Below are 15815 nucleotides of genomic sequence, written 5' to 3'. Positions count from 1 at the left end.
CCAGTTTACAAGCATCTGAACTATATATTTTTTTATCCTTTGAGTGGCTACTGGGCTGTCAACAGATGCATATCAAGAATATGTTAAACTTCAATAAATCTTATATCATTATAAGTCATTCAATATAGAGAAATGTCCTGGTCCATTGATTCATTGGGGATGTTTGAATGAGCAGTACCTAAACAGACACAGTCATACAGCCATAATCTTGGCAATTTGTCTAAATGTTATAGACATGTTTTTGAAGCTGTTGATTTGTATGAAACTGTATATTTCAATAAATTCAATTAAAAAGGCTTGGGCTAAATATACTTTTCGACTATTGTTTTAGTCACAAAAAATCTATGTATTTTTTTAGTTCTTGAAGATACTCCATAGTTTGTCCTTGCAGCATAGATTATTAGATAATCTGCCTGCATAATGAACTCCTGCTAAAAAAATAGTCACAACAAAGGGAAAGTCACATACCGATATTTAATTATATACCTCACAAGAACCAAGTATTCAGTAGCTCAAGTTCCATGTTTGCCTTGTTTAGCACAAAAAAATGCCCCTTTAAGCAAAGATGAAGAGAATTCTCCCAGATGGCACCTTATGAAAAAGGATTCCGATTGGCGAGGCCTTTAAGATGTTCCTCTATACACAGTACAAGCATGAGAAAAGCTGTTGTCTATGTATATTATTATTCTTCTCTCTGTATGCAGAGAAGCAACAGGCTACTACTAAAGCCTGCTCTGTTTTAAGAAAAAGCAAATGGAAGATACATTCAGGTTTTTTATTTTTTATTAGATATAATTCGTTTCTGTGGGATTTTTTATTATAGGCATTTTTTTGAATTATTTCACTTTTTGTTCCGCAGCTCTCCAGTTGGGAATTTATCTGGTTTCTATGGTCCAATTTACCGTAGTTACCAGGTAGTGTCTTGAGAAATTGATATATGAATAGTAGAGGGGCTGAATAGAAAGATAAGTAATAAAAAGTAACAATAACAAGAATTTTGTAGCCTCACAATAGTTTTTTGGCTTCTGGGGTCAGTGACCCTTGTTTGAAAGCTGTAAAGAGGCAGAAGAGAAAGGCAAATAATTAAAAAAATATAAAAGATTAAAAAATAAAAAACCAATTGAAAAGCTGCTTAGAATTGGCCTTTAAATAGCCCTTAACAACTAACTGTGGTTATTTAAGTGTACCTTTGAGCTCTACGAAACAGCTATTGTTTTACAAATACAAAAGGCACACCTTTAAGGTACATTTACATGAATAGTAAAAAAAATCCCCAAAGCCATAGAGGATGATTAATAAAGTCATAAATAATATAATAATAAAAAAGTAATAACATTCATAATTAATAAAACAAAGTCACTAAAAGTGTGGTTTTATTATTTTACTTCAGTTCTTGCAATATTTCATATTTTAATAATGTTCTTCCAGAACCTTTTTATATTTAATTCTTGCAACCAAGTGCAACCTGTCATGATGTGAGTCCCCAATAGACAGCAAGAGCCAGTTGGCTGCATTTGGAAAAAATAAGTATAAAGTAAGGATGAGGTAGTCAGTGATTTTCTCAGTGTATTAACCTGACTTCAGACACCTACAGATAGCATAACACTTGGCTGTATCATGAATACAATTGTTATGTTCAGGGAGGACAAAAATAAATCAATTTGTTTTCTCAAAAACTATAAGAAAAATGGAAAGACATTAAACAGTGAATTGTAAAATTGAGTTTTCATATATATTTCTACAGTACTTAGAAGAATGTCCTAGATCAAATTGAATTATGGTAATAAAACAACAAATAGCAAACATTTCTTCAGTAGCAATAAAGTAGTAATCATATAGAATGCACATTTTGTATAGTCTAGGATATGTCATTTGGGCCCACTTTGGTGTAACGTACTAGTGCCAAATGTGCATATCCCAATGAGCTTACTGTACTGAAGCTAGTTATGCTAGATATGCTTTGTATAAATTCATTTGTATAAATTCTTTATGCCTGTCCACTATAGATAAAGCTATTTAAATTGGAAGTACATTTTGTTAACCTTGACTTGCTTTACAGATAATTAAAGGCGGCCATACATGGGCCAGCCCATATAGTATGCCATCAATCCACCTGCTGCCAAACTGACAAATACAGTACATAATGCCATAGACTTGTAAGGCCCCATTTCAGTTGTTCCATTCATTAGGGCCAACCACCAAAATTATAGGCATAACAAGACTTGAAGAGGAGCTGCAAAACTGCAAGATTAGACACTGATGGGGAAGGCTGGAAGTAAGTAACACATTGAACTGTAAATGGGTCTGCACTTTGCCAGATTAGCTTCATCCCATTTTTATCCTTATTATCCTGTAAAATCCCACAGGAAGGTTGTACATATATCAAGCACCACCTGATTCTTCTCTAGACCCAACCATGCGCCATGGATTTTTTTGTTACCTGATCATTGCTTTTGATGATTAAAATGACATGTTACCACATGGTATGTTACCACATACCAACTTTCTATATTATTTACCCCATCTAGCACTGTCATAAACCATAGCCCAGTGCTCTCTTTTTCTGCTACAGGCTGTGGCTGGGTTAGACCTATAATGTAGAGTGCTGAGTCCTGTATTCTGGGTGCATGACTGTTACAGAGGGTATCAAGCTGTAATATATACTGCCACTAGCTGTTGGGGACAGCCTAGCATGCAGGAAGCCTCCAGTACCCTTCAATACAACACATACATGCTGGGCTGCAATGTGGGACAGGACTAAGAATCCCCATCAAGTGCCCTGCTGTGTTGACACTGACCTAAACCTGTACATTATGGGTGGGATTTCTCTTCACAGACCAAAACCTGCTTGGATATTGTAAACTTTCATCTACTTACATTTTCTTAATTAACAACAATAAAGTAAGCTATTACATTCTCTTTCACCCTTGAGGAAAAGCTCTTTTTTGGCCCTATCCCAGTTAAGACAGCAACAAAACATTGTTTTATCCATTTTTATGTACAGCTGCATATGTTTTACAAAAAAATCCAGGAAGCCTAATGTCACTGTATAAAAAATAGAATTATGTTCTACATTAAAATGAAATAATATTGCTATAACAAACATCTGTCAAACCTAAAATGTTATTTTATAAAGCTGTTTTCCCTGTCTGTAAGCCAGCATTCATCAGCATATCAACTTATACACTTCAGTACAGCCATACTAATATCATACACATTGCACACATGCACTTCACTTTAATACAGTTTAACTAAATAGCTTCTCTACTGTAATGGCAAGAGTGATGGGTTGGGATCCTTTCATCTTCCATCCTGAAAACCTCCTGAAATGACAGTAAAAGGCCAGTTGGTTATCATGATAGCTGATGAATAATGTAACCACATGAGTGTTAAGTAAACAGTCATTGTATCCTGTTTGGAAAGAAACTATGAAAGATTCTTCATATTACTTCCCAGATACCTTTGGTAATTTAGGTTTATATAAACTAGCATTTAAAATACTGTTATTATTTAAATAAAATCATATAATACATAATCATTTTCTTTTATGTGTTGCTGTCACTGGCAGATATACCATATGATGCATTAAAACGGAATGATGTTGTGTTGTTGGTTAAAGCCAGTTTGTTATAAATTAGACAGGCATAAAGAATGCATACTCTAAAAAGAAGTTGTATATGGTGATACTTATAGTAAAGCCACAATGTTGGTTTTTGAAAAACCCTATTACTTCTAAAAGTCCATCAGTCCTATCTGTATACACAACACATATAAAAGTAAATATCCAATACTGTTATATTGTCAATGCTAAATGTTATTGTTATTTACATATCATACCTACAACTGTTTTTCTTGAGTGCAATTTGCAGCATTTTGTATTATTAGAAGGTAGACCTCTGCTATGCAATTTTGAACATTAAAACAGTGTTGCTTAAAAGACATTTATGGAATGTTTCATTGAGTTTTTAAGAAAAATGTTTACCTTTAACTGTTGGAAATATCTGAATTTTTAACTTGTAGGGTTTGCTTTTCTGACATTGTCCACAGACCTGTGTAGGTAACAACAATTTATCCATTAGAAGTAAAATATATATATGTAAGAGCTGTTGTACTTATCTAAGCAGGCATTGTCTATTGGCTTACATATTAAGCATTACTGTATTAACTATTTCATTCCAGGAATATATCAAAGCTCTAAAGCTGGCCATACACACACTGATATAATCGTACTTAGTTTTGGATGATTTATGAACCTATAATTGTCGTACCATGGTGACCGTTGATTAGTCGTTTGGACAGGTTAGAACATTTTGATCGGTTACGATAAAATCTGGGCATTATATTGTGTATCTGATGATATCCTCGGGGGACCTACAATGCATTTCCAGGAAGTCACTTTCATATGATTGGTGTCTACCAACTATTTCATGTTCAGAACATTTTTAGGGCTTTATCCTACAATTTCAGTCTGAATGTTAGTTTTAGATCGTTGCATTTAAACGTTAGATCAATATCTGAACATTCGTTGGAAGAAGACTAAAATCTGAACATGTATGTAACATGTAAAACCAAACTGACCAACAGGAACCAAACTGGTCAACAGGCTCAGACAAGAAACAGAAACTAAAAGCAGCTGATCAGATGGTAGAATTTAAAATTTTATATTTAAAAATGTTGTTGGTTCCTATGGATTATTGGACTTGGAGCAAACTTAGAGACTGCTCTATAACATTACTCTGTCTACTATAATAGGTTTAAACCCTTTTGTTGGAAATGTGCATACTACTGTACTTTTTACTTTCAAGGTCTATATTGTTAGTCACACAGAATGCAATATGGTTGACCAGTTCAGAAGTACATTTCAAATAAGAGTTTTGCTAGAACCACAAGGTTAACTGCAACTTGCTTGATTTACACACTAGCATGTTAGCTGGAAATTTCAGTTTAATTTCACAAGAAACATGTTTACATAATAAAGAAAGCTGCCTAGATTCTCTAATAAACTGCCAATACCTAGTCGTGTATGTTATCTGCAGAAGGTCAAGATGGCTCTGAGAACAAATGTTGTGGCTTTTGCTAATGAACTGTTTGTGGAAGAAAGGAATGCAAAGCAAATATTGTTGGAACAGAAGTGGATAACTTTGCTTGTGGATAAGAGAGAAATGCTAGTTGTTCTGGATGGTGTTGCACTGCATTTAAACTGTAATAGTGGTAGGAGGAATACTGACAACTATGTTTAGACTATGAAGATTTTCATTCATCCAGGTCATGCTATATCTAGTACAGGTATGGGATCCCTTATCCGGAAACCCATTGTCCAGAAAGCTCCGAATTACGGAAAGCCTGTGTCCCATAGACTCCATTTTAATAAAATAATTTAGAATTTTAAAACTGATTTCCTTTTTTCTCTGTAGAAATAAAACAGTACCTTGTAATTGATCCCAACTAAGATATAAATAATCCTTATTGGATGCAAAACAATCCTAATGGGTTTAATTAATGTTTTATTGATTTTTTTATTATCCAAATTATGGAAAGACCCCTTATCCGGAATACCCTTCCCGAGCATTCTGGATAATGGGTCCTATACCTGTATAAGTAAATCTAAAGCAACTGGACTTGTTAAGTAATCATTGAAGACGTTTCACTACTCATACAAGCAGCTTCTTCAGTTCAACTGACTGGTATGGGAAATTCTCAGCATATATACTCTTATGTTTAGAATATATACAATAAATGATTGTATATATCTTATTTTCTCAGACTGCAGGATTGCAAGACCACTAATCATGGCTCATTTTCTGCTTTAAGGTAACTTAGAACAATTTCACACACAACATGAGCTCAGGCAGAAAACAGAGGTTATCCAAACACCCCTAATCCCCTGTAATCATGTCGCAAATAGTGATAAGTGAAATTTTTCACCAGGCATGGATTCTTGGTAAATGTCTGCATTTCGCCGTTGGCGGAATGTTTCTCGAAACGGGTGTAAAAACTAATCCATGATCTGTTCTGCTCTAAATCATTTCATCTCCTCGCACTAACAGAAACCTGGCTTTTGCAGAATGACACCGCCACTGAAGCTGCGTTCTCTCATGGCGGTCTGTCTTTCTCCCACACCCCCCGGACCACTGGACGTGGTGGGGATGTTGGAATTCTTCTCTCCTACCGTTGCTGGTTCGCATCTATTCCTATTCCTCCGGCTTTTTTGTTTAACTAATTTGAAGTGCATGCCCTGGTAAATCCCAGGTAAAATGGTAATGAAAGAACTATATAAACTATATATAACTGAACTATAACTAAAAAAACCCTAAAACCCCCTTGCAAATTGCAGTTAATATTAACTGCAGATTTTCCCATAGAGTAGAAGCATGTTTGACTGCTCAAAGAAGTCGCATTCACATTTTCATGGATTGACACATATTTTCATCTTCTTTGAGAAGTGTGTAAGTTCCTTAAAACACCCACCAGGACCTCTTTTCAAGATTTGTATATATACAGAGTTTTTTTTTTTTAGAAATCATGCTGATCTTCCCCCTCACCTGGTCACCTGCAGTATTCCCTCCCCCTCTGGCTATGAAAAACACAGAAGTGGCACTCATGTCAGTGGCAGACCATGGAGTGGCCTGGGTGTAACAGAGGAGTGGTATTGACAGAACAGGGGCATGGGGTGGAGTGGGCATGATCAAGACACCCCTGGATCATTTTCAGTGTCAGGCTGCATAGCTTATATTAATAAAGTTATAAATACGTTCATCATGCTGATGTATAAATGGTTTTATACCCACTGTGCCACTAGATGGCATGACATGTAAGCTTAAAAAAGTTTAAGAGAAACAGTAGCTTCAATAACCTTAATTTTAACCAATACTAAAGTTCATATAAAATGTGTTTTTCACGTGCATTTATTCATCAGTAGTTGTTAGTAGGTTTATCTGTTAACTATACAAAACCAAACAACACCTAAATCCTGTATGTATGACGTTTGCAACAGTTATAACTTACATCTGGTGCTGCCTCACAAAATCTGCAAATTGTTTGTCTTTTGCATAAAGCTCAATGATTCTTATTCGATCCTGAATTTCCTAAAACAAACAAGAACAAAAAAAAATAGTAATAATGAGACCTGGGTTCTGTAGAACTTTCCATAAATTGATTACTAATCACATAGTTCAGGGTCTTGTGTCAGGTGTATTCTGTTTTCTTTCTGTTTAATGTCTGCATCACATGATTGACATGCAGTGTTGGATCAAAGCCAAAGAAAGATGAAGACCTAAGTAGGTCGTTTTACTATTTACAATATACAGTATATGTCAACTTGTACTGTTTACATTATGGGTTTTTTTTGTTTTGTTTTTGTTTAGCATGGGTTTGTGTAAACAGACACTGATGCAGGCGGCTTTGGGGAAAGGGTATATGGCAATATTTACCTCTTTGGAGAGCTCACTGTGTTCATAGATATGCCGAATCTCCTCACTGCTAAAGTCTGCAGAGGTCTCAGGACTGGTAGATGTGGTCGAGGAGTAATGGGGATATCTCTTACAGTAATGGCTGTAACCAGTAATGTCACTCTCATACATAGGATTGTACTTCACAGGATGTTCAATAGATGATATGCTGTCATTTGGTCTCCTGTAGTGTAACATATGTATGGTTCAAGTGAGGGTACACAAAGAGAAAAAAGAGATTGCCAGTGCTTAGTTTGCCTTTAAAAATAATTTTTACAAAAAATGAGGTGTTAGTACCACACTTTGGCCAAAATATGTAAGCTCGCGTGCCACGTCAAGGCCCCTCATTGTACATGAGTCCTACACTGCCTATTGACATTGAGTCTGTGATGCAACTAAAATAAAGTCCCCCAGCAGTTTCTACAGCTGGTCAACACTACAACGTGGGTTAGACCGAGCGCTGGCGATTTCTTTCTGTGTTTCAAGTGAAGGTACTCTCTTATTCCAAATGTTCTGCTGAACAAAACTAATACATTATATTAACTACAGTAACTAATGAAACATGAAGAAATATTTAGAAATAAGAAATAATTAAATCATAGTTCATATGCTAGATAAAAACAATTTTGTAGACAGATATAGCCAAATTAACATCAGTTCTACACCTCTGACATTTTACTGAAGAGGACTTACCCAAAGGATTCTTCTTGATCACCCTTTGAGTTCTGAACTCGGAGCGTCCTTGCCAAGAAGAAAATGACAGCAGAAGCTACAAGGAGAAAGCCAGCTACTGAGGCAATGGCAATACCAACCACTAAAGGCTCTGATACATATTCCTCGCAATGTTCTCCTCGGTACCACCAGTTTTCTCCTACTCTACACCTGCAAAATATCATTAGTTATGAGAAGAATGCAAGAATGCAATAAAGAAGAACATTGTGTGTTGTTTAATTTAGGTAATAAATCAGGGTAATGCTTGTGATTTCTTAATAAAAGTAAGGATCAGCAGCCCTGTGCAAAGAACTGTCACGTTCTCTCAAAATCCCAGAATTTTTTTTTGTTTTATGACATCAACTCTCATAGCCAAGGAGAGAAGGAATTAGCCAAGTTTATCAAGTTCTAATTTTGTACTTCTAGATATGTTAGATAAGTTACTGGTTAACCAGTAAAAAACCTTGCTAATATTACAATACATAAGCCATAGCTATGCTGATAGTAAACCTAGTTTTCATGGATCCCTTTCTAACATGGAGATTTAGCTTTCTTACTAAGACAGGATGATTTTCACCTTAATAAATCACTACATAGAAACTTATAAGGTATAAATGGTAAGCATCCTAAGGACATAAACATCTAATACTTTCTTGAGAAAAAATGTAATCTGTTAGTCACATTGACTATCTTTTACAAGATTAGAAAACATGCAGATAAACTTTTAAAGGTCATACAAACCTAAGAAACAAATTAATATAAAATTACTCTTTTGAGCAATTTTGTAATTTACAATTTTTTTCTTGTTTTGTAGGGAAACTGAAATAACATTGCCATATGTTGGTCAGTTCTACTGACTAGCCTGTTTTCTCTTCTTGTCCTCTGTGGTGGCTTTTGCTTTTACAGAGGCCAACATATAAGAAGAAGAATTTATGAATGCAGCTGCAAATGCTCTTGTACTAAAATGCCCACAACTGTTGGGCATATTGACTCCATAGTGTATTGAATTGTGCTTTAAGCACTATTGTGTCAGTCAAGTCTGCTCTGATGAATCGTGCACAATTGACTTTGGGGACCGCTGCAGCTAATTGCTCCCTAGCATATGGTAATTACAGGGCTCCCATTGTGGATTGTGTTAATATGTGCAACAGACTGATGCCAGAAGAATCATGCACTAATGCCATTTTAATGCCAAGTGTCGCAAATGACTCAATCCTTATTCTAACAATTTTGACCTTAACTTATGCTTTGTTCTTTGCCCACTGCTCTACCTTTGTAATTTACCTTTCAGGTGTAGCATTTGTAGACTAATTTTCTGATACACTTATCTAATAAAGTAGCTAATAAAGTAGCTAACAGATGACCGGATGAAATACATTACATGTGTAGGGACCCATAGGGTTAATATGCCCCTATGGCTTTAAACCCTACAACTTCCTATTTTATGCTGTTAGTGGGCAAAGACCCATGTACAGTGGCTTGCAAAAGTATTCGGCCCCCTTGAACTTTTCCACATTTTGTCACATTACAGCCACAAACATGAATCAATTTTATTGGAATTCCACGTGAAAGACCAATACAAAGTGGTGTACACGTGAGAAGTGGAACGAAAATTATACATGATTCCAAACATTTTTTACAAATAAATAACTGTAAAGTGGGGTGTGCGTAATTATTCAGCCCCCTTTGGTCTGAGTGCAGTCAGTTGCCCATAGACATTGCCTGATGAGTGCTAATAACTAAATAGAGTGCACCTGTGTGTAATCTAATGTCAGTACAAATACAGCTGCTCTGTGACAGCTGCTCTTGTCTAAGAGAATATTCGGAGCAACAACACCATGAAGTCCAAAGAACACACCAGACAGGTCAGGGATAAAGTTATTGAGAAATTTAAAGCAGGCTTAGGCTACAAAAAGATTTCCAAAGCCTTGAACATCCCACAGAGCACTGTTCAAACAATCATTCAGAAATGGAAGGAGTATGGCACAACTGTAAACCTACCAAGACAAGGCCGTCCACCTAAACTCACAGGCCGAACAAGGAGAGCGCTGATCAGAAATGCAGCCAAGAGGCCCATGGTGACTCTGGACGAGCTGCAGAGATCTACAGCTCAGGTGGGGGAATCTGTCCATAGGACAACTATTAGTCGTGCACTGCACAAAGTTGGCCTTTATGGAAGAGTGGCAAGAAGAAAGCGATTGTTAACAGAAAACCATAAGAAGTCCCGTTTGCAGTTTGCCACAAGCCATGTGGGGGACACAGCAAACATGTGGAAGAAGGTGCTCTGGTCAGATGAGACCAAAATGGAACTTTTTGGCCAAAATGCAAAACGCTATGTGTGGCGGAAAACTAACACTGCACATCACTCTGAACACACCATCCCCACTGTCAAATATGGTGGGGCAGCATCATGCTCTGGGGGTGCTTCTCTTCAGCAGGGACAGGGAAGCTGGTCAGAGTTGATGGGAAGATGGATGGAGCCAAATACAGGGCAATCTTGGAAGAAAACCTCTTGGAGTCTGCAAAAGACTTGAGACTGGGGCGGAGGTTCACCTTCCAGCAGGACAACGACCCTAAACATAAAGCCAGGGCAAGAATGGAATGGTTTAAAACAAAACATATCCATGTGTTAGAATGGCCCAGTCAAAATCCAGATCTAAATCCAATCGAGAATCTTTGGCAAGATCTGAAAACTGCTGTTCACAAACGCTGTCCATCTAATCTGACTGAGCTGGAACTGTTTTGCAAAGAAGAATGGGCAAGGATTTCAGTCTCTAGATGTGCAAAGCTGGTAGAGACATACCCTAAAAGCCTGGCAGCTCTAATTGCAGCAAAAGGTGGTTCTACAAAGTATTGACTCAGGGGGCTGAATAATTACGCACACCCCACTTTGCAGTTATTTATTTGTAAAAAATGTTTGGAATCATGTATGATTTTTGTTCCACTTCTCACGTGTACACCACTTTGTATTGGTCTTTCACGTGGAATTCCAATAAAACTGATACATGTTTGTGGCTGTAATGTGACAAAATGTGGAAAAGTTCAAGGGGGCCGAATACTTTTGCAAGCCACTGTATCTAGTTTATCCTTTGCACTTATGCCTTATTGGTAATTTGGTTGACTACTCCCTTTGCACTCTCATATAGTGTTTAGCAAAGGGGTCGGTCTTCCTCTTTGGCTGCATCTGCTGACTCAGGTGAAAGTTCCTCTGAGCCTGGGATCAACAGTGCCCCAGTAAAGCCAGCCTACCCTAAAGAAACCATATTATCTTCTAGAAGTCGGGGATAGTGAGCGTGAATGAGGAATAGCAAGCATAAAGGACACCTGAATAGAACTCTCTAGAAGAGTGAGATAGTTAGCTACAGATAGTAAGAGCAGTTTCTGGCTCTAAACAGAAGGTTAGCTGGAAGTACCCTTCCATACAGGCACCGTTGCCTTAGCATAGGGCCACAGTTAAGACACAGGATACAGGCTAGTACCTAAAACTTGATCCATAGTCGGCTGTAGGACTCTTTAAAGCTAAAGGTATTCAACCAGAGGATTGAGGTATCTTACCAGACTGCCCTTCATTGTGGTGCCGTGCTGACAGGTGTCTTACCCTGCCCAGACTTATCAGAGGTGGGATTAACCGGTGGGCATCCTCTCTTCTATCCTCAGATGTACTGTTGCTATTTCCTCTGTGTGAGAATTGATTTCCCTGCACTATTACTATAATAAACAGTAACAGTTTGGTTTGCAAGGGTTCCTGGTGTCATTTATTTAAGTTTTGCACTACACAGTGGCAGTGGGAGGTATAGTTCTGCAACATCCACCATAAGCACCTTCCATATAGCAAAGGTCCACCCCGCTAAAGCAGAGTTGCATGTACCCCATGCTCTATTCACTACCTGGAGATATTTGACTTTATCCATGTCTTATATAGGATGACTGAAGGTGACAAAGGTTTACATTACTGCAATACACAGCACAAAACAAGCAGCTGGTCACAGATCATATCGCAGAAACACTGTAACAACGATAGTAACAACTTAAAACTCACATAAAACGATTTGAAAAAATGTAGATTATAAATCAAATTAATCTGATTGGTAAAGATTTTGTTGGTGGTTAGGTAGAAAGATTGTGATAGTGCTGAGCAGCTACAGTAAGCTAAGTTATCAGATTTTTAGCAGCTTGACAAGTTCAGCAAATTCACACATTGTCGCAGAAACAGAAGCAAACACATAAATGGAAGTAAAGCATCAAGCTAATACCTGCAAATAGCACCTTGTCCAGGGATAATATCACACTTGCCATCATTCTGGCAAAACTCTATTTCTAGGTCACACAGACTCTGACAAGGCATGCCGTCCACACTAACATATCCTGGATAACAGACACATTCTCCTTCTCCACTCCACTTGTTTATGAGACACTCAGAGAACTCATTGCATGCTTGGAATTTACATGGGTCAGCTACATCTCCTGTAAGAGAGAACAGTTATTAATCATATGAAGATTATTTTAATAAAACAAAGCCTTTTGTTTGCTATTATGCATCTCCAGGTAGCAAAGGGCGTTCAGTCATTCTGAGAAGGTGACTTCATTTATTATGGGTTGACTTTGTGGTGAAAATTGGGCACCCAGTTTTAAGAATAAGATTTTATTTTTATAGTTGGATCATTACTCATCATTCTGTGATGAGCATCATTTGGCCATGGGGCTAAACATCTGGATTTTATGCAATTTGGCCACACAAGTTGCACTGATTTGATCACTGCTATAAACTGTTTAGTAGTTACTGCACAGGTACATCAGGTCACTGGCTGACATGATGTTAAACTCCTAGGCAACCACCTTAGTCAGACTGGATGTCTGTCACTCAATATAACTGGTGGACTTACACAAGGAGCAAAGATGACCAATTTGGTCTAAAATTACTGAATTAGATTTAGTTAGGAGGAAAGGCTGTTAAAAGTCATTTTGTTTGCCTGGAGAAAAGATACATATAATTCAAGTATAAAGTATGTTCAATGTTGCTTGAGATGAACCTTGAAGGACCCCTGCTACTAATGCCATGTCTATGCAAATGGAAATTCAAGCTCATTGATTTTTGTGACCAATGAAAACTTGGAATTTTGTAGCAATAGGTAATATTGCTATTCTTATGTCAAATGTGCTAATGTGGCTTCATAGGCATGTTTACTGTATGACTTTTATATATTGTATATATTTATTGCTTGGAAACTGCATCCCAGAATGACTGAAGGGCAACATCTTCTTAAATGTTAATTTACAAAATAATTTCACCAATTTTATTTTCTTTCTTTCAAAGCTGCGTATCAGCCCTTTTCAGTTCTTCGACCATCACCTCCAGTAATCGTCTTTCTATCCTCAAATCATCCTATTTTATGCCTTCTGTCTCTTGATGACTGATCTCTGGATCTGTAATCCTAGGATTCCCCTTGTGTGCTAAACATGCTAAACTCAGTTTCTTATCCTTTACTAACCCTCAAAATCCTGCTACTAACTAACTCTTACCCTTACCCAGACTAGGCTGTTAACTGTGTACCTACTTTTTCTGCCACAGCACACTGTTAGGAGTAAATCAGTACTGACTAAATGCAAAGGTGTTCATTCTGACTTGCAAGCAATATACATTGCAAGTATATATATGTATATCCATTGCATTGCAGGCCACCTCTTCATTTGGGAGATTACTATTAAAGTAAAAAAGATCCCACAATCAGGGATATATTGCTGCTGCAACCCGCTCCTACGCCACTGTCCACAATGCATGCAAAAGTGAAAGTTATGTCTGATACAAGGCTATGTGTGCCTCAAACACAAAATACCTTGCACACAATCTACCTCATAGATATATAAATATTTAAGTACCTGATTCAACATCCAGTGAGTATTTGTCAATGGCCAAATTCATAGTCTGATAGGCAGTGTTACAGAAGTCCTCAAGAATGACATACACTGCATTGGTCACGTTTCGAGGAACAGGTTTTGCAAACTTCATTCTGCTATTTACTATGATGCTGCCATTACGGAAATTCAAAATTTCAAGGTTTTGAAAGCCAGTAAGATTGGACTGGAGATATGGAACCAACTAAAAAAAAAAAGATATTGCAGGTCTGTAAATACATGTATATACACAATATTACATATATACATGTACTATACATACATGTATATTAACTGCTAACCATTTGGCATGCCTTAAACCCAAGTATATACAACATCCAGCAAGATTTGCCTTCATTATAACAAAATATTTTTTATCCCTATATTTATATTTATAAAATCTAGTGAATATTGGTGCACACCGGGAATCATTTAAAACATAAATTTTATTATAATAAATACATTACACGACAGGCCAACGTTTCGGTCTGTATCTGAGACCTTTATCAAGACCATAGTCACTTTAAAACCAATTCAAATATAAATAGTAAAAACAAGACAGACACACCCCCCAGAGACAGGGTTCCACCCAATCCCGTGACTGAAACAGACACCAAAGAGACAGAAACCCTGTACCGAGGAGAAACCATATTAAAACACATAAAGAGGAAAATTAGGAGAGTTAACCCTCAAGTGCATATATACACACACATACACACATATATAACAACCCACAAACAACATTAGTTCAATGCAGGAACAGTTCTGTAATTTAAAACTATTATAATGGCAACTTTCCTAAGGAGGAGTCATCAGAAACAAAATTGCTATTGCACATATAGCTTTAGCAGATATGAAATGTGGCCATACACCTGCCAATAAAAGCTGCTGACTTGTCCCCTCCAGACAGAGTCAATAGTTAAAGACCAATGTATGAGGCCCTCCCGATAGCCTGCCTTGCCGTTAGCAAACTAAGATCTCTAAGGGGCTGATTTACTTACCCACGAACGGGTCGAATGGAGTCCGATTGCGTTTTTTTCGTAATGATCGGTACTTTGCGATTTTTTCGTATGTTTTGCGATTTTTTCGGATTCTGTACGAATTTTTCGGATCCAATACGATTTTTGCGTAAAAACGCGAGTTTTCCTATCCATTACGAAAGTTGCGTAAAAAGTTGCGCATTTTGCGTAGCGTTAAAACTTACGCGAAAAGTTGCGCATTTTTCGCGTAAGTTTTAACGCTACGCAAAATGCGCAACTTTTTACGCAACTTTCGTAATGGATACGAAAAACTCGCGTTTTTACGCAAAAATCGTATTGGATCCGAAAAATTCGTACAGAATCCGAAAAAATCGCAAAACATACGAAAAAGTCGCAAAATATTCGTTTTCAAGTCGGAACTTTTCCAATTCGGGTCGGATTCGTGGGTTAGTAAATCAGCCCCTAAGTGTATGGGCAGGTTTTTTGGCCTTAATCTCCTCTGGATATGCCCATGTTGCTCATTCCCCAAAGATCTGTTACTTACTATAACTGCACAGTTCTTATTTACTGGAATTCCCCCAAAAATTAAAGCATCAATTCCTCTCATATTGCAGTTACTGTATGTCTCTTCACCCCAATGCTGCGTCTAGCTAATTATGCACTATTTAAGCTGCCAAGTAAAAATCATACTAATGTGCATTCACCACATCTACCATGACTTCTTTCAAGACATTGTCTATGTTGTCAACTTTTAATAAGCAGTGTAACAAATATATGGGCAACC

At 37.2% G+C, this 15815-nt stretch overlaps 1 protein-coding gene across 1 annotated transcript in view; it reads right to left on the bottom strand.

The window, feature by feature from the left end:
- Positions 1–998: 998 nt before the first annotated feature.
- Positions 999–15815, bottom strand: part of impg2 (interphotoreceptor matrix proteoglycan 2) — a 46066-nt gene continuing 31249 nt past the window's right edge. The window contains exons 14-20 of the mRNA XM_012957622.3: positions 14037–14256; positions 12413–12623; positions 8142–8330; positions 7431–7632; positions 7006–7085; positions 3983–4049; positions 999–3323 (exon numbers count right to left, since the gene is read on the bottom strand). Of these exons, the coding sequence (XP_012813076.2) occupies positions 4010–4049; positions 7006–7085; positions 7431–7632; positions 8142–8330; positions 12413–12623; positions 14037–14256 (942 nt within the window). The 3' untranslated portion in view covers positions 999–3323; positions 3983–4009. The remainder of the gene's footprint in view (positions 3324–3982; positions 4050–7005; positions 7086–7430; positions 7633–8141; positions 8331–12412; positions 12624–14036; positions 14257–15815) is intronic.

This window comes from Xenopus tropicalis, chromosome 2, assembly GCF_000004195.4.
Source record: "Xenopus tropicalis strain Nigerian chromosome 2, UCB_Xtro_10.0, whole genome shotgun sequence".
NCBI classification, from domain to species: domain Eukaryota; kingdom Metazoa; phylum Chordata; class Amphibia; order Anura; family Pipidae; genus Xenopus; species Xenopus tropicalis.
Note: the sequence above shows the minus strand (reverse complement) of the source record. Positions and strands in the feature narration are given on the sequence as shown.